Here is a 22,500-nt window from a genome sequence, read left to right on the forward strand (position 1 = left end):
ATGACAAATTATAAAATAAAACCATAGTCCCCCAAGTAACTAATACTATGTATTAAAGAATTACTTAAAAATAAAAAAATAGGACTCTAATGTATGCATATGACTAGTTTGTAGATACTATTTTATGCAATGAATAAACTATTTGGTCCTAATAAAATGTTTCATAGCTGATTTGCAAGTTAGAAATGTGCTATTAGGAAAATGTGCAGCACTGGGAGAGGGAGAAAGATCTGTGCATAAGCATGTGTGTTTGTGTATGAGTGTATACCCATAGGTGATTTCAGAATAGTAAAAGCCTAAAACCATAAGAGATGTTTATGAGCATTATTTTAAAGACTAACCCAACTATTTTGACTCATAAAAAAAAGTCTACCAATTGAACTTAACAACTACTTTGAATAAATGGTTTATTGAACTAGCCAATAATTTGAGTAAAATAATAGATGAACCACCAGTATATTACAGTATCATGTAGAAATGTGAAGAATTTTAAACATTTATTAAATTTAATGTTAATATTCCCAAAGTAACCTCTAAAATATACAAATGAAATCTTCTAATGAGATTACTTGTGAAAGTTCATATTCATTTAATGACTTTTATAAAAAATGACATTTTGATTTAATAATAGTTATAAGTTGAATTTACAATTTTAGATTTTCCTGGTTTAATCTGGGATTCAGAACATTTTAGAGAATGCTAAACTCTTAAGTACTGGAAATAATTAGAATAAACTCCTAAGGTTAATATCATAGCACCTTTTTCTAATTAGGTATCACAAATGACCTGCAAATATTCAAAACTTTCAAGTTTAAATAGCTGAGGATTTCTAAATAGATATTGAGTGACTGCCAAGACACATACACAGATATCTGGCACTGGTGTAGGTGACTGCCTTCAAGTCAATAAGCATTATTTTGGGCATCCTATAGTTTTAGCTAAAGATGTGAGCTCTTGTGCAGGAGTGTGTCTTCATATACTCAGGACAGTGAGAAGACCTTGGAGGCCCTTCTCCTCTGACAGTTTCCTAATCCCCTCCTGCACTTCAGCTGTTTCCTCAGCAAAAGCACTGCAATATCACATGCATCTGGTTCATTTGCGTTACCCTTTCTGGGTTGGGTTTTATTTGAATAAAAAACCTTGTGGAAAAATCTCAAGTTATAGATAAAGAGGAATAACAAGTAGGATGTATTGTTTAGAAACAAGTACATAGAAGCCATGGTTGTACTTCTAGCTACTTGAGGGGCTGAGGTGGAAGGAATGCTTTAGCTCAGGGGCTGAGGTCAGCCTGGGCAACATAGCAAGACCCTGTCTCTTAAAAAAGCACACAAAAAAAAACTTTTAAAAAGAACAACTACAGAGATATGATCCATTGTAGTATCAGAAAATTTTAATATGCAAAAACTTTATTTATTTCATTATATCACTGCCCTATATAAAAATAGTCTGAACTGAGACACAGGGGATTAAAATAGGATTAAGCCAAAACCCTTCAGCTATTCTCAATAAACTATGATCTGACCTCAACCTACCTAGGTACAACAGTACTTCTGAATAATAACTTCCATTCCAGACTCAAAACATCATTGGGAAAACACTGTGCTCAGTTCCTACTCCAAGACATGTTTCATGCAGACTCTGGCTGTGCTTCCCCTTTCAACAATCAGGGTATACATGGAACATCCTTCTACCCTGTTCTGCCTATTCACACACATCCTGTCTAACACTTAAGGATCAGCTCACATCCTGTCTACTTCCTAAAGACTTTGACCTGTCCAACTTGCATTGATTTTCTACTTTGAACCTCCAAAGTATTTTTTTGGTCATTCTGATGCTCAAAACTATAGAATCTTTGAATCCTAAACCTGTATCTAATGTAAAGATATTGTTATTTGACTTCCCATTTTACAGATAAGAAAAGGAGTGACTTTCCAAGTGTCTGAATACAGGCACAGCAAGACTAATATACATGTGGTCTGTAGAATGTTACTTGGAACCTTGTTATTTCTGCTACCCCATATTGCCTCAATCACATGCACTGTCACTTAACTCTTTCTACTGGTAGCTATACCTCATCTTGCCTAGTAGACTGAACTTCACAGATTAGGAGACATTACACATAGCACCCAGTAAATACATGTTGAGTGAATAAATTATGTGCCATAAAATCATTAAGAGTTTCCTTGCACTAATTCTAAAAGAGAAGATAACTCTCTGAAATCAAGTATCCTTGGAATCTTTCCCATTCAGAATTAGTGAAAAAGGTATCAGAGCTGGGAAAGCTGTAAATAAAATTTTCCCCAATAGCTACATTTTCAGGCTGCCAATTTCTTAAAATAAAGCAAACCACAGTCAATAATTATTAATGCTCAATTTTTAAAAGATCTGTTTGTCATCAATATAATATCAGAGAAATAAATAAAAGGTAGCAAGAGAGTTTCAGCATTCCAGGAAATAAAATTGCTTGAAAGTTACAGGCATAAATTAGTGGAATCCTTTTAAATAAAAATAAAATTTGTATTATAATTATCTCCTCTATTTATATTAGGTTTCCCATTTTTGGAATTCAAAGTGCTCCTTGTTTTCACTTGTCAAGTTTTTTGCCAACTCAAAAGAAATGGAACACAATGAAGCCACATGTCTTTTGTGAGCAGCAGAATGAATATGGAATTAGTCTCTTCTTGTGACCATTGCAGTATCTTTCTCTTTTTGCCCCATTACAGGACATGAGAGCCATTTCATTTATTTCTGAAATAAAAGTGGATACTTCTGTAGTGTTGATTTTTCCAAATTCTTCAAGGTGCCATTTGATACACTACCATAGGACAATTAGGTTTTCTTCTACAAAAATGCTTCTTTCCAACACAGAAACATCCCTGGCAATTCAAGTAAAATAAAATAATATCTTTAAAGAAACTCTCTTCTGAGCTCACCAGTTCTTCATTATGAATCCTCAGGTAGAATTATCTAAAGGTTTTTAATTATAAGAATATAATTTACCATGATACATTTTATGTATTTAGTATTTTGATTAACTTCTAAATGTAGTATGAAGTAATACTGAATAGTTTAGGCTCCTCATTTATAATCTTTAGTCATGCATAAGTGGTTAAGAATATAGCGGGCTTTGAGGATAAAATACTTGGGTTTAAAGCCTGGCTCCTTTACTTCCTAGCTATGCATCGTTGGAAAAGCTACTTAAATTCTCTGTATCTCCATTTCTTTACCCATAAAGCAAGGAAAAAACTCACTACCTTATACAGTCGTTATAAGGGTTAAATTATTTTGCATATATGTAAAACACTTGAAATAGTGCCTGATCAATAAATGCTGAACACAGTCAATACATAATAACCTTATAACCTTTTTTGAAAGAAAGCATGGTATAAATACATAAATTAATTTTTAAACATTGTATGAGCTTCATTAGCTCTAGAAGTATTTCAGTACCTCTCCCCAAAGTGAGATTTTTATTACTGTATCAAAAAAGTCATGAAATAAAGATATATATGCCTCACATATCAGATGCCAGGCTTTAGTGTTATTAATGACTAGCTACATTTCCTTACAAGTATATTTACAGTAATAAAAGGGAACAAAATAACACAACATATTACTAAAATTTTCTCAAAAAGTTATTTACCAATAAATGTTGGATCACTAAAATACTAAGCTAAACGGCCAGGTTATGTCTCAGATCACTTTCAGATCAACAGAAGAAAGTAAATTTCAAAGTAGAGGGCTCATGATAGTGATGTACATCACTAGGTACATCATGCTCTGTACATAGTGCTCCTACATTTATCCTCCTCAGCCATCCATCACAGGCCTCATCATTAGCTTGTCATTAAAATCATTAACATACATGCATTGGTCCAGGCCTGTATCACATTTGCTATCCACATTGGGGCTTATGAAGTTCTGATAATACACATATAGCTAGAAAAATCTTAACTAGATTAACTTAGTATGACTAAATGATGAATATTTTAAGAGATGTAGCAAGTAAAATTTTCTTCCAAGAATGTCTTTATGCTGTGGATCGAGTCAAGTCCTCTGTATCTATAATGATGTAAAGAGCATCGATCTCACTTTGACAGGAAAAGCCAATAACGTATTAACATTATCTCCTATTGACAATCATCAATTTAACAAAATTTATGGAGTATCTCCTATATATAAGGCACAGTGAAGCTTTTAATATCTATCAAAGAACTTGTAGTCTTGTATAAGAAAAATATATTTACAAGATTGCCAGCTCTAAGTGTCCTAAGAAAAGTAGCAATTAAGTGATACAGAAGGAGTTAACAACTGGAAAACTTACCTGCCTCTAGGAAGAATGCCAATATGCTAACAGCATTAAAACACATGTATTCTTTTTTTTTTTTGAGATGGAGTCTGGCTCTGTTGTCCAGGCTGGAGTGCAGTGGCTGGAGCTCAACCTCCACCTCCCGGATTCAAGTGATTCTCCAACCTTAGCCTCCTGAGGAGCTGGGATTACAGGCATGTGCCACCATGCCTGGCTAATTTTTGTGTTTTTAGTAGAGACAGGGTTTCACCATGTTGGTCATGCTGGTCTCAAACTCCTGACCTCATGATCCTCCCACCTCGGCCTCCCAAAGCGCTGGGATTACAGGCGTGAGCCACAGCGCCCAGCCAACACATGTATTCTTAATAGAATTCATTAAAGACAGTAAAGTAAGAGCAAGTTCAGATGGAAATAAGAAAATAAGAGAGAAATTCTTGACTATCCTGGTGATAAAATCCCCTTTCTGGATTTGAAGATCTCTTCTAGATGGTTCAGACATCTATCATGCCATTTTCCCCCAACTGATTTGAAATTTATGCACTATTTTCTTCAACTTTCGAATTTAAGATGTCTTGCAGATAAACTTCAGTTCTTGCTAAAACCCTTAATAAATAAAGTAGGTACTACTTTAAGCGAATAGAATTCATTGTTTCCAGGAATGCAGTGGTGTGATCTTGGCTTACTGCAACCTCCACCTTCCTGGGTTCAAGCGATTCTCCTGCCTTAGCCTCCCAGTAGACTTATTTTTAACACAGCTTAAGGCAGGAGTGTAAGGCATATGGTCTCTCCAGTGATTCATTTATTTACTGGGCACCTAAAATATGCCAAGTACTTGTATTACTACAGATTTAAGAGTACAAACTTTTGGCATAGAAGGTCACAGATAGAAGGAACTTATGTCTACTTTGGTAGTAGTTCTTCTAAGCCTGATAAAACGTCACATTCCTTTAAGGGGGCACTGAAGTAAATTCAACTTTGGTTTTAATGCAAATTACCCATTTGACAAATAATGAATATTTCTGCAAACCAGAATCCAGGAATTCATTGCAAATGCTTTAAAAATTGTTCTATGCATGAAATAGAAGACTTCAAATTCAATTGTTCCTTTTCAGTACACAACCCTTTCCTTACTTCAGAAAAGCACCAATTTATGTTTCTTGCTTTTAAAAGGCATAGCCAGCTCCTAACTTGATTTAATTTACACTTGGGAGATTTAGAAACATATTTGGAACTTCTTTAGACAACTGGAGGAAAAGAAGTATTGAGTGATAGAGAGACATAAAGTCTCTTATTATACCCCGACAGAGGTACAAAGTCAGTAACTGAAATTGAAGTACTTCTAGGAGGATAAAAGTTGCTTCTTATTAGAAGGGGGAAAAAAAATCCAGTCACTAGACACTGTGTGTAAACCACTGGGCTAGCAGCTGCATGCACAATGGTTCCTGTTATCATAAAGTTTTCGGTCTAATAGAGAAGGTAAGACATATATACAAGTAACTTAAGACACAAAGCAGAATGTGATCGATGCCACAGTAGATAAAGTGTTATAATAGGGGAGATAAATTCTGATAATTCACTCAGTGAATGCTCTATGAAGGGTAGTGGTGTCACTTCAGGTAGGCTTTGCGATACGTGAAAAGTTTTATTATTCAGAGATGAGAGAAAGGACATTCCGAGTAGAAATGGGGAAAATGGAGAATCGTAGACATGTTATGGGAACCCAGAGAGTGCATGGGGGAAGGGAGGCTGGTGGAGTGTGTGTGTGTGTGTGTGTGTGTGTGTGTGTCGGGCACAGTGGTTCACGCCTGTAATCCTAACATCCAACATTTTGGGAGGCCGAGGTGGGTGGATCACCTGAGGTTAGGAGTTCAAGGCCAGCCTGGCCAACATAGCGAAAACCCATTTCTACTAAAAATACAAAAATTATCTGGGCATGGTGGTGCATGCTTGTAATCCTAGCTACTCGGGAGGCTGAGGAAGGAGAATCGCTTGAACCCGGGAGGTGAAGGTTGCAGTGAGCTGACATTGTGTTATTGCACTCCAGCCTGCTCGATGGGACTAAGTTCCATCTCAAAAAAAGAGGAAAACAGATTGAGGTCTGAGGTCAGATGATGAGAGAGAAGGCCTTGAGTTGCACTTCATGATGTTTAAATTTAATCTCTGCTTAAAGGCTATTGATGGTTTTTGAGCAGGATAATGAAAAGGTAGAAGAGTTTTATGAAGATTAATTTGCAAAATGTGGGCTTAGTGTAGGACACTGCAGGTAGGATTACCAAATGGGAGCTTACTAAAACAATGTAATAAGTTAATGATAGTCAGACTAAGGTGGCAGGATTAGAAATGGAGGAAAGAAGTGAAGAATTTATAGGTTTTGGAGTAAAAAGTTTTTGCATTTACTACTTTTAAAATTACAATGTAGGCCAGGCATGGTGGCTCACGCCTGTAATCCCAGCACTTTGGGAGGCCGTGGCTGGGCCTTTGGGAGGTCAGGAGGTCAAGACCAGCCTGGCCAATAAGGTGAAACCCCGTCTCTACTAAAAATACAAAAATTAGCTAGGCATGGTGGAGGACACCTGTAATCCCAGCTACCCAGGAGGCTGAGGCAGGAGAATTGCTTGAGGTCAGAGGCAGAGGTTGAAGTGAGCCAAGATCGCATCACTATACTCCAGCCTAGGCGACAAAGCAAGACTTGGTCTCAAAAAATGAACAAACAAACAAACAAAAACAATAAATAAATAAATTTACAATGTGTATGAAATATTTTTCTGTGCTTTACAAGGAGGTAGAAAAGCCTAAATCTGTCAAAAACACTCAGTTAAAATCAAGAAAATAGCTAAAATACATCTTAACTTTTAATGACTCTCAAGCAACCTCTATGAATCTTTTTATTTGTTGTTTTAATTGGTCCAGGAGCAACGGAAGCGAATCTCATGAGAAGATGCTGAAAACAAATTCTACCACAGTCCTCTTCGTGATTAAGACGCTAGTAACAGCAATGGCCACAATAACAATGATGTGTGGTCTCCGGACTTTTTATTTATTTTAAAGTTTTCATCTGTGTTCTTATATCATTTTAAGGAAAAAATATATTTTAAAACTGAATATTGAAGGAAAGGGCATAAAGTATTGCTACTTTCTCAAGCAAAAAAAAAAGAAAAAAAGAAAAAAAGTCATCTATTTCCAGAGAGAAGTAGTAAAAAGAAAGCACATAGAGCTTTTTAAAAGTAGGTAACATATACCCTTGAGGAAAGCAGCTCCAAATAATTGGTAAACTTTAAGAAATGTCCCTACCATATTATTAGTTTGGAAATTAATGAGCTATAAGATACGCCTTTCAAACTCCAGGCCAATCTCATCCTGAAGGTATCATCATCCAGGCAGGTTGCCCACCCTTAGGCAATGGTGTCATGGTTCTCTGAATGAAACCCATGCTTTAGTCATCTTTGCTCATCTCCTCAGTTCCTTTACATCTATCCTGTCTTTCCTCATCTCTGCCTAATACTAGGTTGAAACATTTAAGATGGCTATTTTTTTTAGACCAGAAAACCAGTCCAATAACAATAATTTCATAAGGTTCAACAAAAAAATTGACTTCATGTTAAGCCTAACTCAACGTTACATATTTCATGAAGTCTTTTCTGATTCCCTGTGTGCATGAGCATGCTTACATTATTGACTTCACAGTTTGTTTGCAATCTCTTCATTCCTTCACTTGGTCTCTATTGTAAGGCTGGCTGCCTCACCGGGAGTTAAATGGACACACTTATCTCTCCCCGTGCCGGCCTCTCCATGCTGACACACTTATCTCTCCCCATGCTGGCCTTTCTATGCTGGCTCCCCACACCCACTCCTATCTGGTCTCTCTATGCAGGCTCCACACACCCACTCCTGCATTCCTCACTCGACCCCTTCAAAATTTAAAAAGCCCGCCAAAGATTTGTCCAATGGCAGCTTAACATTGACCTCCCCAGCCGGTCAGCCCACCAGTAGTCCTGCCTGGCAACCAATGGCAGCTCGCCCCATCAGCACCTTGACGTCCCCTCAGCAATGAAACTGTCTGCTCTTTGTTTCCCTAGTGATCAATCAAACCCACTCACCAATGAAACTCACCAATGAAACTGTCTGTTCTTTGTTTCCCTAATAATCAATCAACCCTCCTCACCAATGAAAATGTCTGCTCTTTGTTTCCCTAAAGACCAATCAATTACCTCCACTCCCTATAAAACCCTGCACCCTGAGAAGCCCAGTGCGACTTCTCTGGCCCCTTCCCAGACCACAGAACCTCGCCCAGGAGCTGAATAAATTGGATTTTCATTTTCTCACACTGGCCTCAGTTTCCTCATTTTGACTCGGCAATATACCTTACATCTATCACTACCTAAGTACTTATCCCTCTATTAAGAGTTTTACCTCGTAGACACTGATCATCTGCCACAGTTTCTAGCAGAGCAGGATGTACACAATAGGTGTTCAATAAATGTTTATCCAATTTAAATGAAACTCATCTGCAAATCATTCAAATTGGCAAGTCTCTACTTGAAAACACTGCAAAGAAAGTAGCAGCTGATTAGCTAAATCTCACCGTTTTACAGCCACTCTCAGTAATGGTATATTCCAAAAACACAAACAGTGCTCTAACTACACTGTTACACTGATAAACAAATTCATTGCCTAAAGATACATGTTGCTTTTGTTGTGAAATTTACAAGTACCTAAAGCACTAATGAAAGGCAGAAGTAATGTTAATGCTTGCCCATACCCTAAAGCAAACAGTCAAATTATAAAGGGAAAGTTTACCCTTTTAGATTGTGGTCACACAGAATATTCCCTAGAGGAATGTAGATTTTATTCATTTTCTCCTTTTTCAAGACTAAGTCAAAGGTTCTATAAACTCTTCCTATTTTTCTCTATAATAAAAAAGTACTATGAATAAAATTCTCTTAAAACTGAGATGTTCAAAATTTAAGTTTATCAATGTTAAACAGTAGAATCGTATGTTTTCTCATCTTTGCTTATTTAGGTATTATCAAATGTTAATGATTACAATATTTATATACTGTTATCACTTATAAGAAACTCACTGGCACAATGCAAATTCAATCAGGCCTTCTTAGAAATCTAGTGTTTATTAATTCCATGAAGCTAACAATAAATATTTTAAGCCTTAAATTTTATGACAAATATCAACAAATGCTGTGAATAAAAACTTAAAATTTATGACTCATACCTACAATATGGGCAATTTCCAGCAATGTGATGTTAATTTTATCAAGAAAGACTAAATTTTAGAGTAGATTAAAATTGTTTTTATGTGGTTTACTAACTACAGGCAGTTCCCTTACACCTTTACTTCTTATAATTCTAGTTATTTGAGAAAATATCCAATACATTCAAATAGCATACCTTTTAAAAGTAATAACCACCTATTTACGAAAAAATACATCTTTTAAAAAATTCTATGGAAATGATTAGGCTTTTCCCCTGTCCTAGCACACCTGAAGGTTATAACATACTTCTAATGTAATCGTAGATTATTATTCTAAAAAATGTTATTCCCCAGAGAACACTCAAAAAGCTATCCTCAGAGTGCTAGGGCTCTGATGCTTCAATTTTATTATGGGAACTGATTTTATTTCATCCAGTATAGCAATCTTTATCCCGTCAAATGAACTTACACATACAGTACTTTGAGAAACATATTAAATGTGCTGAAATATGTGTAGGACTTGAACCATGCATCTATTATCCACTCAATATAGACTTGTTCAAATCCTTGATTTTAAAGTGTCTTGATACTTACTTCTACCTACTTTAGTTTGGCTACCTTTAACTTACATGTAATACATTAATTAGCTCTGATAGAAAATGTTTTAGGCTGGGCGCAGTGGCTCACGCCTGTAATCCCAGCACTTTGGGAGGCAGAAGCTGGCAGATCACCTGAGGTCAGGAGCTCCAGACCAGCCTGGCCAACATAGAGAAACCCTGTCTCTATTAAAAATACAAAAAAATAGCCAGGTATGGTGGTGTGTGCCTGTAGTCCCAGCTACTCAGGAGGCTGAGTCAAGAGAATCACCGGAACCTGGGAGGCAGAGGTTGAGGTAAGCCAAGATTGCACCACTGCACTCCAGCCTGGGCGACAGAGCTGGGCTCCGTCTCAAACAAACAAACAAAAACAAGAGAATATTTATAATCCTACAAATTCTTCTTTGCCTCTTATGTACTGTTATGTCCTAACAGTACATTCATGACATTTAAAAATATCAAAATAGACTGAATATTGTTACAGTCATTGTGTTCTCCATTTATGCATAGATTTTGACCATTTTGCAAAATAGCATCAAAAACCTGCTAGATTTTTTTAAATGCTGTAAAAAGATCAAATTTTCTTTTAACCATCTCTACAATCCTCAGTACTTGGCATAAGGTTACTGAATTAATGATGTATCTAAGCATTCAGAACAATCAAAGTACATGATTAGCACTTTATCAATTTCATAAGTGATTGAATACATTTTCATTCAAATTAGTTCCAACCTGCCAATGGCGAAAACTTCATGTTTACTCTATAACATTGCTGTTTTCAAGATGTAAAATGAATTCCAAACATAAGCACAGGATTCTTTAAGACAGATTTTATTTCCTGAGGCTTAACTTTAGTTTTTGTTTGTTACTTTTGAGTAGCTAACCTGTATTGACTGATAGCTTGGAAGATACAATCATGTCAAACAAAACATACAAGAAAGAGTGATTTTTTTTCAAAGACAAAGTTTCACAAGAAAACTGGAAAAATAATTGATGCTTATTTAGGAAGTATATAAAAATGGAAATTACAGAAATTCAATTTTACTCATTTCTTTCTAGTATATACAAAGGAAATTATATAATTATTTTCGGAATCTGGTGGTAGATTCATAAAAATGACAAGTTTAGTTATCTCCATTTGTGTGAAGTCAAGTTAAAATGAGAAACAATTCAGTTCTTAAACCAATGTAACTTTTAGAGTAGTATTTTGTTTTCCCACTTGGAAAGTGTTTTAGTTTATTTAACGTATCACAGAAAAAAGCTAATAACGTAAGTGACATTAAAGTTTTAATTACAAAAGTTCACTTTTAACAGAAATCATATTGTGATTAGCTTTAAAAATGTGAGTTGATTTTAGGATAATGTAATGAAATAAATGTGAGTAATTAAAATTAATTATACAGTCATAAAGACATTGTTTATTTCATTCTACTTAAGATTTTATTCTTTTGAAAAGAGAAACCAGGCTTTCTTCACAAAAATTTAGATTTTATATTCTAAATTTAAGTATATTTTAGAAAAATATTTAGCTCTCTTATTTACAGGACTGAATAAGAAAGATGTCCAATTAAAGCTACTAGAAATGAAAAAGGAAGTTCTTAACTTTTATCAGCTTAAAAATTATAAAACAGAGTTTTAACTTGTGTGGTTCTTTATTCTAATATCTTTCAAGATTTTCTCTTTGCAGATTAACATTAACATGAAAATTCTAGTGTTAAATAACTTGATCTTCGTTCTTATTTGAATGAGTTTGCACGTAGTATCTGCCAGTAGGACAGTACTCAGACTATCACTTCAGTTCTACAGAAATAATCCTCCTCCTTATCTCTTGATGAAAATGAAAATATTTCTTCTTACAGAAATGTGCAGTTATGAAAAGGGGATTCAAAAATTGGAGTGAACAAATGATACTGCATTCCATATACAAATGTATAGTTTCCTTTATCCAAGATGCAAGTAGAAAATGCCCTAAGTTTCCCATACCTTTTCTCCCTAATGATAAACATCAAAATAAATTTCAAATTTCATCGTAAGCCAGGATACAAATGTTATCCTCCCTTAGTCTGTTTTCTAAAAACTGCAGCCATTTAGCATTTGATGGCAAAGAAATATTATTTTAAGATAATTGTGATGAGAGTTTCTCTTCTAAGATGTATTTCCATTCTTAATGATGACAGTTTATAATTCTATCTTACAACTCAAGAGATCTGATTGCAAGGTGGAGTCACAAAGTTCCATTTAAAGTCAGTATCAGTCCCAAGAAAAAACAAAAAAGTGGGTAAAGGTCAGTGAAACATAATTTTATAAACTGCATGCATATATATGTATATCAAAATTTCTCTAAAATTTCCTGCTCTTATCTACAATATTATATTGAAATGTATTTAAATTTATGCAACATTGTTCAAAGGAACTAGATTTTACATGCTTTAGGTTCACTCCCAAATGAGTTCAGATAGTTTTGCTGTAGGGTCAATTTTTTAAAAACACAATGAAAATTCTTCAGGATTTATCACTCTATTTGACTTTATAAAAGTGATAGTTGTGACCAAAACAGCTGTAATAAAGTGAAAATACAGATGTGATTCCTTTCATCACTGATGAGTAGAGATATATCGTGCCCAATCTCAGAAACAAATTATTGGCCATTGAGATATAATTGGTACCATTCCAATTTGTGTTTCATAAATGAAAGCTGTCAATAAACATTCAGTTATGGAACTAAGGACCCTTATATTTCTAATCTGTTGGCCAAATAAAGTCTAAATCACATCTTGACTGTTAGCCATTAAGTCAGTCTTGCTGCTGCTCCAATTCTCCTTGGAATCATTAATCCAAAAATTTTGTTATTCCCTTATTTGTTGGACCAAGTTTCAGTCAGAAATGAGATAGGTAATATGAGTATATGGAGTGTATGTTCCAGTTTCTCTCTACATTTGTTAACTTGCCTTCCTGCTGCTTAAAGATCTTGACCTCAACGTCCTGTAGTTGAGCCCTACCACTGTGGCCAGCTCTTCTGGAAAAATAGATAACATTTGTCTCAACTGTTATTTCCTATTACCAAACTGACCTATTGGAGTTGTTACCCATCCACTGCTGGCTCCTGGTGAAGCTGTCTCTTGGAATACCTTTACAGAGACTACTTTCCACCTGGCCTACATACTGCTCACGTCACTAGGCCTGCCTAATTTCTGAGACTAACTGTTTTGCTGAAACTATTCCTTTGCTTAAATTAAACCATAGGACTGATTCGAACTCCAGTTTTCTCCTGAGTTTTTCTTAGTTATATACCCTGTTAGTTCTAAACATGAGATGGAATAAGGAGTAAAAACAATACATACTTTTTATTCATTTATTTTTTGAGACGGAATTTTGCTCTGTCACCCAGGTTGGAGTGTAGTGGCGTGATCTCGGCTGGCTGCAAACTTGCCTCCTGGGTTCAAGTGATTTTCCTGTCTCAGTCTCCCGAGTTGCTGTGATTACAGGCGCCTGTCTCCGTGCCCAGCTAATTTTTGTATTTTTAGTAGAGACAGGGTTTTGCCCTGTTGGCCAGGCTGGTCTCAAACTCCTGACCTCAGGTGATCTGCCTGTCTTGGCCTCCCAAAATGCTGGGATTACAGGCATGAGCCACCATGCCCGGCCAACAATATGTACTTTTTATTCTAAATCCAGTGCATTATGTCCTTTCTCTGACTTGCGAATTAACAAAAGGGACCTCAGATTTAATGTTGCAAATGTAAATTTTTTTATAGTAAGATAACAGTGTGATCAACGATTACTTGTCCTTCTACCTTTTAAGTGCCTTGCTGATATTACTCCATTTTGTCTTTAAAATGAAGATAATGCTGAACAAACTAAAGAATGTTAGTTTTCAGTAGTTATGTGAAATGATTTGATCATCTGTTGCTTATATAAATTATTTAATGCTATTCTAATGATAGAAACTGCCTATGGAAAGTAGTAACCCTGTGTTTCTTGGTGTTGAAATATTCAAGTATAACATGTTACTTCTGTGAGTGGTAAATTTCAAATTCTGCCAGAGTAGTCAAAATGCACATAATTTTAACATATATTAAGACATAATTTCTTATCATGTAAATTACCTTCACATAAAGTAATATTCTGAAATAATAGTTGACTTTATGTAAGTATCTTTATTCATTAAATGCCTGTGGTTATCAACATGCATCCACTTCCCAAGCCCTATTTCAGAAGTTGAAATTAAAATACCATAGCAGTATATAAGATCTTCATTTTCTTTCCCTGGTACTAGAAGTAGGAAAAAGTTAACACTGAAGCACTATTCCTTCTTTAGCAATTTAGTAATGATTTTTTTGACCCTTAGAGAAAGGAAATTTTTAAGGTTCAACTAGTGTTAGTGAAAATGAAGTTGTATCTTCTAACAAAGTACCTTCTTTAGATATAAAACAGAAGCAGTAAGCTACAATACTGTCAGCTAAAAGTTTTCTGACACACTTTGCCTAAATTGTGGGAATTCACACCACGGATGTCAGATATCATCTGTATAGTTCTATAAAAATCCTTCAAAACTCTATAGGAACCCACAAATTTCCACAATTGGCACGGTGGGGATATAACACTTTTTAGCTGAAGGCACTGTATCTCTGGGAGGATCTTTTTATTAAGAGGAACTGGAATGAGTTGTAAGTGCCACATATGGGGACTGGAATAATGTAAAAAAGAACAGCAGCTACTGATCCACACTTGTAGCACTTAAAAAAAAAGATGAGATGATAAAGAGCTGGCATAATCATAAGTTCTGTACAATCACTTTGGAAACAGATCTCAAAGCTAACTTGCAAAGTTAATCAAAAAGTTTAGAGATTAAATAAAAATGGAATTAGATCAGAAAAAAAATTATAAGAGGCCCAGAAATGTTAGGGGGAAAAAATAAAGGTGACTGCAAATTGTTAATTAAAAAATCTATAAAAACATATATGGGTCAAACAAAAGCTTTCATGTTTAGGGTTTTGCAATGCAACATTACGATCCAAAACATCAGCAAAAATAGTACAGGCTTAACAGGAATGAAAACAATGAGAAAGAGCATTCCATTTGCTCAAGTTGTCAGTCACTTTCAACTGTTTTCCTCTGAAATACAGAGCCACTCCAGTTTCAAATGCTTTTGTCCACAGAAAGATCTAAGATCTGTAGGGATTTTATATAAACTATCACCAACCAAAGATGTAGGATCTGCAAATTCTACATGTGCCTACAAATAGCAATTTAAATTTTAAGTCAGCCAAAGAGAATAGAAGAAAGAAATGTAATATTATATACTTCTATTTTCATTATGTTTTATGACAATTCACAGTTTAGGTTTTCAATACTATTTAATTAAGTGGGGGGTCTAGGAGCTCCTTTTAGCTATCTATGGGGCAAAATATTATCAACAGGCGAGTCCAAAGTATAATATTGAAATGATTTAACAATTAAGGTTCTTAAGAAGAAGAGGATGTTGTAAAGATGATTGGGATATGTGATATATACAAAGTTCTGGAGTGTGTTGAATAGGTATTTGACATGCAAATTAAAAAAAAACTTGTGATCTCTATTGCAATTCTGAAATAATACTACATTACTCCTTTTATATGATACCTCAGCTTTTTATTTTCTTATCCTAAGGGTTTGCCTTCTAAGGACACAATAAATTAATTTCCTTATCTTATATCCAACATGTTAACATTCTATATAACAGATTATTAACTCTCAAGCTTCAAATATTTGCTTTACTAACAGGAGAAAATAATAATCACCCACAATAAATATAGAATATTTAGCAAGGAAAACTTTGAATGACATAGAGGCTAAGAGGAGTCATGAATGACCTGTAGGAAAGGATCTGAAAACTCAACAGTAGGAGACTCTAATAATCAGAAAGGGGAATGACACGACAATGGGAGGCTTTGTGAGTAAAGCCCTCAATACAAAACCAGTTCGGGAAGAACATTTATTTTGATGTCTAGAAATAACATTTAAAAATATAAAAATGGAAAATCTCATTTAACATTTTATAAGAGGAAAAAAAGCAAATCTGATCCTATTTATTGAGAGTGCGGAGAAACAATTATTTAATTAAAAAAAAGAAACAACTGAGTAGAACTAAACATGGTGGGTTTATCATTAAATTCCACTTTTGCCTCAGCTTGGGAAGGAGACAGGATATGGATTGATTGTATCAGTATGAGTTCACCTTCCAGGTCTAGTCTATATGTTTTCTTCTCTTTTCATTCACTTAAGTCCAACACATGAGAGAGAATATAGTAAGTTCAACTTATTTCAGCTTAAATAGCATCAATCTTAATTTTTAAACATTTTTAGAGATAAATGTCTATATAAAATAGGAAGCTAAAGTCATTCTTAGTAATTTCCTATATAACTCTGAAAAAGGGAATATTGGCATTGATGTGCATAAGGGAACAATATTGTAAACTGTAATGATACTTAGCTCAGACACTTAAAGTATTATTTTCCTTTATTCATACCACGGATGGTTCTAGGACTCTTTGAACAGTAATAGGAAATAAAAATGTTTTAAAAGTCAAGTAGTTGATTCAAAACAGTCAAATAAGTTTCAAAAAATTATTATGCAGAATCTATACAATTTCGCCTGGCTTTAAACCTTTCCTACTTTTTGCTGAAATCCCTTTGAACATTCATCTGATTTATATTGCATAAATTTCAATGATTTTTTTTCAATCTGCTTTCAACAACGTAAATAAAACTTAACAAGGTCTGGGATGATAATTATGAATGAGGTGAAGGGGCCTCACACTACTTAAAGTGAAAAGGTCACTTTTTACTCACATAAATTTGAATGGTTTTAAAATATATATTAATTAAATAATTAAAACTAAAACACTTAAAAAGTATACTCTACCAATATTTAGAAAAATTTCTTAGCTCCTAGATAATAACGAACATTATGTTTACTCATCTGTTCTTCTAAAATCTCTTTTGTTCTCCCTTCTTTAAGATGCTAAGAATCCTGGCTTGTATACTCCTATAGGTATTACTTTGTGAAGTCAAACCATTTCTAACTAACTGTAATCTCCAATTTGATTCTTAATAATCAGTATCACACTTTTACTGAATGCTTACTTGACATAGTAGAATGTGTCAGAGGTTACTTATACTATAATTTGTCTAAAACATACTCTGTTTTTAATGGACTTGTTAAGGTAGGGATATCTGCAAAATGAACACAGATGTATGCATAAACATACATATGCACGTGCATGTGCACACAAACTCACACACGTACACAAAGTATTAGTTCCAAATAATGGTATAAGAAGCAAGTTCTTTAGAAGTGTGGAGCAGAGTTGGAGCAGAGTACAAGGTCCTGAGAGTGTAATTCCTTGGGAAAGCCTCTTGGAAAAAACAGGACTAGTCCTATAAGAAAAGGCAGAATTTAGGTAAGAGAGTAGAGGGGAAACAGAAAAGGGAAAGGGCAGAAATTCAAATAGTGTGAGGGAAATAAATGCATTAATTTGGAAAAGGTCTTTATTCAGGAAACTGAATAAAGCAAAAACTGGAGTGGAAGAAAAGGGTTAAAATATGGAGTATGGAATATAAATGATAATTTGGCATCTCTTGTTCTCCACAGTTTTTAAGAAGCACCAGAAAATATCTATTTCACTCTTCTAATGCTTCATAAATATATCTTTTCTACCAACCTCAGGTATATATTCATATTCCACCATGAAGAATTTTACTATAATGGAGTTGAATTAAAAGACTAATCAAAAAAAGCATCAGTGTTTTCTCCTGAATCTAATGATATTTAGGTTCTTAGATTTCCCAAGTAAAATGCTGAATTCGGGCCGGGCGCGGTGGCTCAAGCCTGTAATCCCAGCACTTTGGGAGGCCGAGGCGGGTGGATCACGAGGTCAAGAGATCGAGACCATCCTGGTCAACATGGTGAAACCCCGTCTCTACTAAAAATACAAAAAATTAGCTGGGCACAGTGGCGCCTGCCTGTAATCCCAGCTACTCAGGAGGCTGAGGCAGGAGAATTGCCTGAACCCAGGAGGCGGAGGTTGCGGTGAGCCGAGATCGCGCCATTGCACTCCAGCCTGGGTAACAAGAGCGAAACTCCGTCTCAAAAAAAAAAAAAAAAAAAAATGCTGAATTCTCCATCTTCCCTTTTGAATCTGTCTTCTTGTATCCTCTATTTCTCTTTACAGACTTTCAAAGTGGCTACGATTTTTCCTAATTTTCCTCTTTATCCCTAGCATTCAATTGGTTGCCTTGTTCTGGTATTTCTTTTCACAGCAACTCTCATATGGATTCTTTGCTCTCAACCCCTAGTCTTGTACTTATGTTAGATACTACATACTGCAAGAATTTTCTGCTTCCAGTCTCTCCCAATTTCAGAATATCCTCCTATAAAAGAGTTTCATTAAGTTATGGTTCATTCAGGACACTTTTAGATTACTCTTCCTAATGCATACCTCTGATCATGTCAAACTCAAGCTGATAACATTAACAAACTGTATATTGACTGAAACAAACACCATAGCTTGATATTTAAGTCACTCAACAGTCTGGTTCCACTTCCTATACTCTAAATTCTATATTCCTTTGTACATTCTAAATTCCTGACAAAACTAATACCCAATGTTTTAAAGACACATATGGTAAGTCCCTAATTCTGGGCTGGTGATGTTCTATCTGAACTGTTCATTGCCTACAACTTCAGATAACATTTTACCTCAAGAATCCTTTATTCCATTGACTCAGTAATGTGCTACCTATAATAAATCCTTGTGTCATATTATTTCATTTTTTATTTTATTTTTAGAGGCAGATAGGGTCTCACTCTGTGGTGTAGGCTGGAGTTCAGTGGCATGATCATAGCTCACTGTAACCCTGAACTCCCTAGGCTCAAGCTATCCTTCTGCCTGAGCCTTCTTAATAGCTAGGACTATAGATAGGCACACAACACACCCAACTAATTTTTAAAATTATTTTTGTAGATGCAGGGTCATACTATGTTTTCCAGTCTGGTCTTGAACTCTTGGCCTCAAGCAATCCTCCCACTTTGACCTCCCAAAATACTAGGATTACTGGTATAAGCCACTGTGCCTGGCCTCATATTGTTTCACTTTTATGGATCTGCTTACTTTTTCAATTATGATAAGAGAAAGAAGGAAAATAAAATGGATTGCCAATGAAACTAACCACAAACTTATGGAGTGCCTTGAAAAAAGTATTAAAATGCAAAATACAGAAACATTTTTATATTGTTTACAGACTCATTTTTACTAAGAGTGAGGTATTACAAGAAGTAATGTAAATCAGTACCTATTTACACAGCACTATGGGAGACACAAGGAGCAATTATTATGTTCCAGGCACTCATTTCATTTGCAAGAATCTTATGAAGTAAGAAGCATTATATTATGACTTACCTCATTTTCAGCTGAGAAAACCGAGGAAAGAAATGTTAAGTAACTTGCTCAATCCCACTTGGCTATTAAGTATTGAATCTGGAATTGAAACCCTGACAATCTGGCATTACAACCTATGTTCTGATACCACTAAGCCCTACTTCCTCTTGCTTATGATTGCATCAGCATAACTACCCCCTCTAAAACAGCATGTAATATAACTTCATTCCAGGACATATAAATATGCTATTTAAATGTCTTATAAAAATTATTTCACTGTTGTTTAATTTTCAAAGTATTTTAAAATGCATTCAATTATATACAACCAAATTTTGATTGAATTAGATCAATATTTCTTCCTTTGCCTAATAAAATACATGACATGGTTTAAGTATAAGCATATTAAAACTTTATAAAGGTGAAGATAAAGAATGCTGATATATTCCATAAATATTTGGCATCTGATATGCAAAATCCTAGTGACAGTAGCAGAAACAGATTTAAGAATGAATATACTGACTCAATATTTTGCAAGATAATTTAGTTAAAATTTTGATTATAATTGATATAATTTTTTAAAAGGGAAAATTTGTATTCTTTTTTTTATTTTTTCTGAATTCTATTTTCAATAAGCCAAGGCAAGCTTTCCTTTTATCTATGGAAAACAAACCATAGTTATTTTCCACATGCACTAATTCATATAAGCATAAAATGTGTTATATATTATGAATATTTTAACTTTATTAACCCAAAGCAGCAATATACTAGACATTATATGTATAATTTTTAGATGTTACACATACTAATATTTTTCTGAAATATTTGATAAGCTTTAATTAAATTAATAATAAAATGAAAAATCTGAAGTAGAAATTGCCAAAAGAAAAACAATACTCATCTAACAATGCTATAATTTAGCCCAATTATTATTTCAGGTTCTAAAATATAACATTTCATAAACTATTTCATTACACATTAGTTGTTTATTTTAATATTTTTAACACCAGACGATTACATTTAAAAAAAATAAGTCTTTACATATCATCTATAGGTAGTTTATAACAACCACTGTATATTTCACATGAGCACAGGGAGTTGCAACAACAACTTAAACATTTTTATTAGGAACGTCTTTTATTTCTCTGAAATAGGTCTTTTATTAAAGGAGAAAACAGGATCTAACTTTTGTTTGCTCCTTAAAGTTTTATTGTTTTAGCATTTTATACAGGGAGTGAGCATTAGCATACTCAGGAGAACTGCTGAAGGTAAAAGGCTGCAAGCTACCCACTGCATGGCTGATAGGATAATGCGGGGATATAAAAACTTTTGTCTGATTGCTCACTTTCCTTGTTTTAGAGTACTGCTGCTCTCAAGAGCATATATTCATGTTCTTTCTACTTTGAGTTTTATTACTTCTTTTGTATTATTTAATACATCTAAAGATACTTCCAAAAGACAAATTTTTCCATTTTGAAGAAGTAATGGTTTGGAACCTGATAAAACACATTAATGTTCACACTGTTTTTTGCAAAGGTGATAGAATAAAAGCGCTATAAAGCAATTAGGCATATGATCTTAAAGACATTAATATGCCAAACAATAAAATGTTTGAAAAGACAACAAAAATAATATCCTGTGAAAGGTCAAGTGAAAATGGGTACATATAAAGAGGATATTTCTCTTTCAGACTTTTTACTAGATATTGAATGGAAAAATAAAGGAAGATAATATAAAAATGAGAGAAAGGACTAATCTTACCTCAATAACCTGTAATTAGAAGTATGTGACGTTTAATTCTAGGAAGTATAGACATGAGTTACAACTCATCCTGACAGCTAAATGGTATACACACTTCATTATTCAGATTCAAATTTTTTTCCTCTGAAATTTCAGTTCTACTAGGGTCAATACATTTTAGTAAACAAGACACTAATATGCTTGATGCTATTGAATAAAGCCAGGCATTTTTTAAAGTGTCATACACATTTTTGAAATCCACAATACATCAATTTTTAATACTTCTACTCTCTCAGCTCCATTAAAAAGACGGTAGGGGAAAGATTTTAGAGTAATTAATGATATAGTTAGCTGCTAAATATTAATAGGAATCGTAGTCTTGCATAAAATATAACATATAAACCTTGCCAATACAGACGCACCAGTAATTAAAGTTGAATATGTAATTACACTGATTTATAAGACAGGCAAAAAGTTACACTTTACTAGCTTCTATGTAAACTGTGGGTAACAGTTAAACTTTGCATTTTACGGTTTATAAAAACGGGCAATATCTTGACTACAGTTCATAAATGGTTTAGAGACCTGTGATAGTAGTAAAAATTATGACAACTTATTCCATCATGAATATTCTTATTGCACCATACAAACCAAACTGTGATAATGACCCATAAGATGTAGATTCATCTTAGACACCACTTTACGCCCAAGAGAACATCAGTAGTACTAAGAATCTGTAGAGGACTCCTACAACAATAATTACAGGGCATCTGAAACAATCTAAAAAATGTATTCAAACCAAATTTGATATACTTTTTCCTATTATGAACATTGTATAATTTAACTCCACTTAAATTTGTATTTTTAACTTACACAACAGTAAAAACTTCAGAAAATACTAAATTTAAGAAGCATATTAATATAGATTCTTCCCTTTAGGGAGTCTATTAACCACACTTACATGTGCGGCTGAGGCGAGCAGCCTGGACTACTGTTCCCATTGCTGTCAATGTGATCCAGGGAACCATTGAGGTCTTCGTGGACGGCCTGCAGTAGGCCACTGGATGCATTATTGATCAGTCCAGGGTTACTTAGCAAAGGTAAACTGCTCTCTGCCAAGGCAGCCTAGTGAAATGAAGAGTGTGTAAAACAACTTTTAAAATAGCATTTAAAATAATCTTTAAAACATGTATCTTCTTTTAATGGGTTCAAATAATGAAATAGATATTTTAGAAG

The 22,500-nt window shown here is 34.3% G+C and overlaps 1 protein-coding gene across 11 annotated transcripts in view; it reads right to left on the bottom strand.

Moving 5' to 3' along the window:
* FOXP2 (forkhead box P2) overlaps positions 1 to 22,500 on the bottom strand; it is a 583,344-nt gene that overhangs the window by 7,566 nt on the left and 553,278 nt on the right. For all 11 annotated transcript variants that reach the window (XM_064374262.1, XM_064374250.1, XM_064374240.1 and 8 more), the window contains one exon: positions 22,226 to 22,389. In XM_064374262.1, the coding sequence (XP_064230332.1) occupies positions 22,226 to 22,389 (164 nt within the window). The remainder of the gene's footprint in view (positions 1 to 22,225; positions 22,390 to 22,500) is intronic.

Source organism: Aotus nancymaae, unplaced genomic scaffold, assembly GCF_030222135.1.
Source record: "Aotus nancymaae isolate 86718 unplaced genomic scaffold, 86718_ANA_hifiasm-v0.15.2.pri h1tg000002l, whole genome shotgun sequence".
NCBI classification, from domain to species: Eukaryota; Metazoa; Chordata; class Mammalia; order Primates; family Aotidae; genus Aotus; species Aotus nancymaae.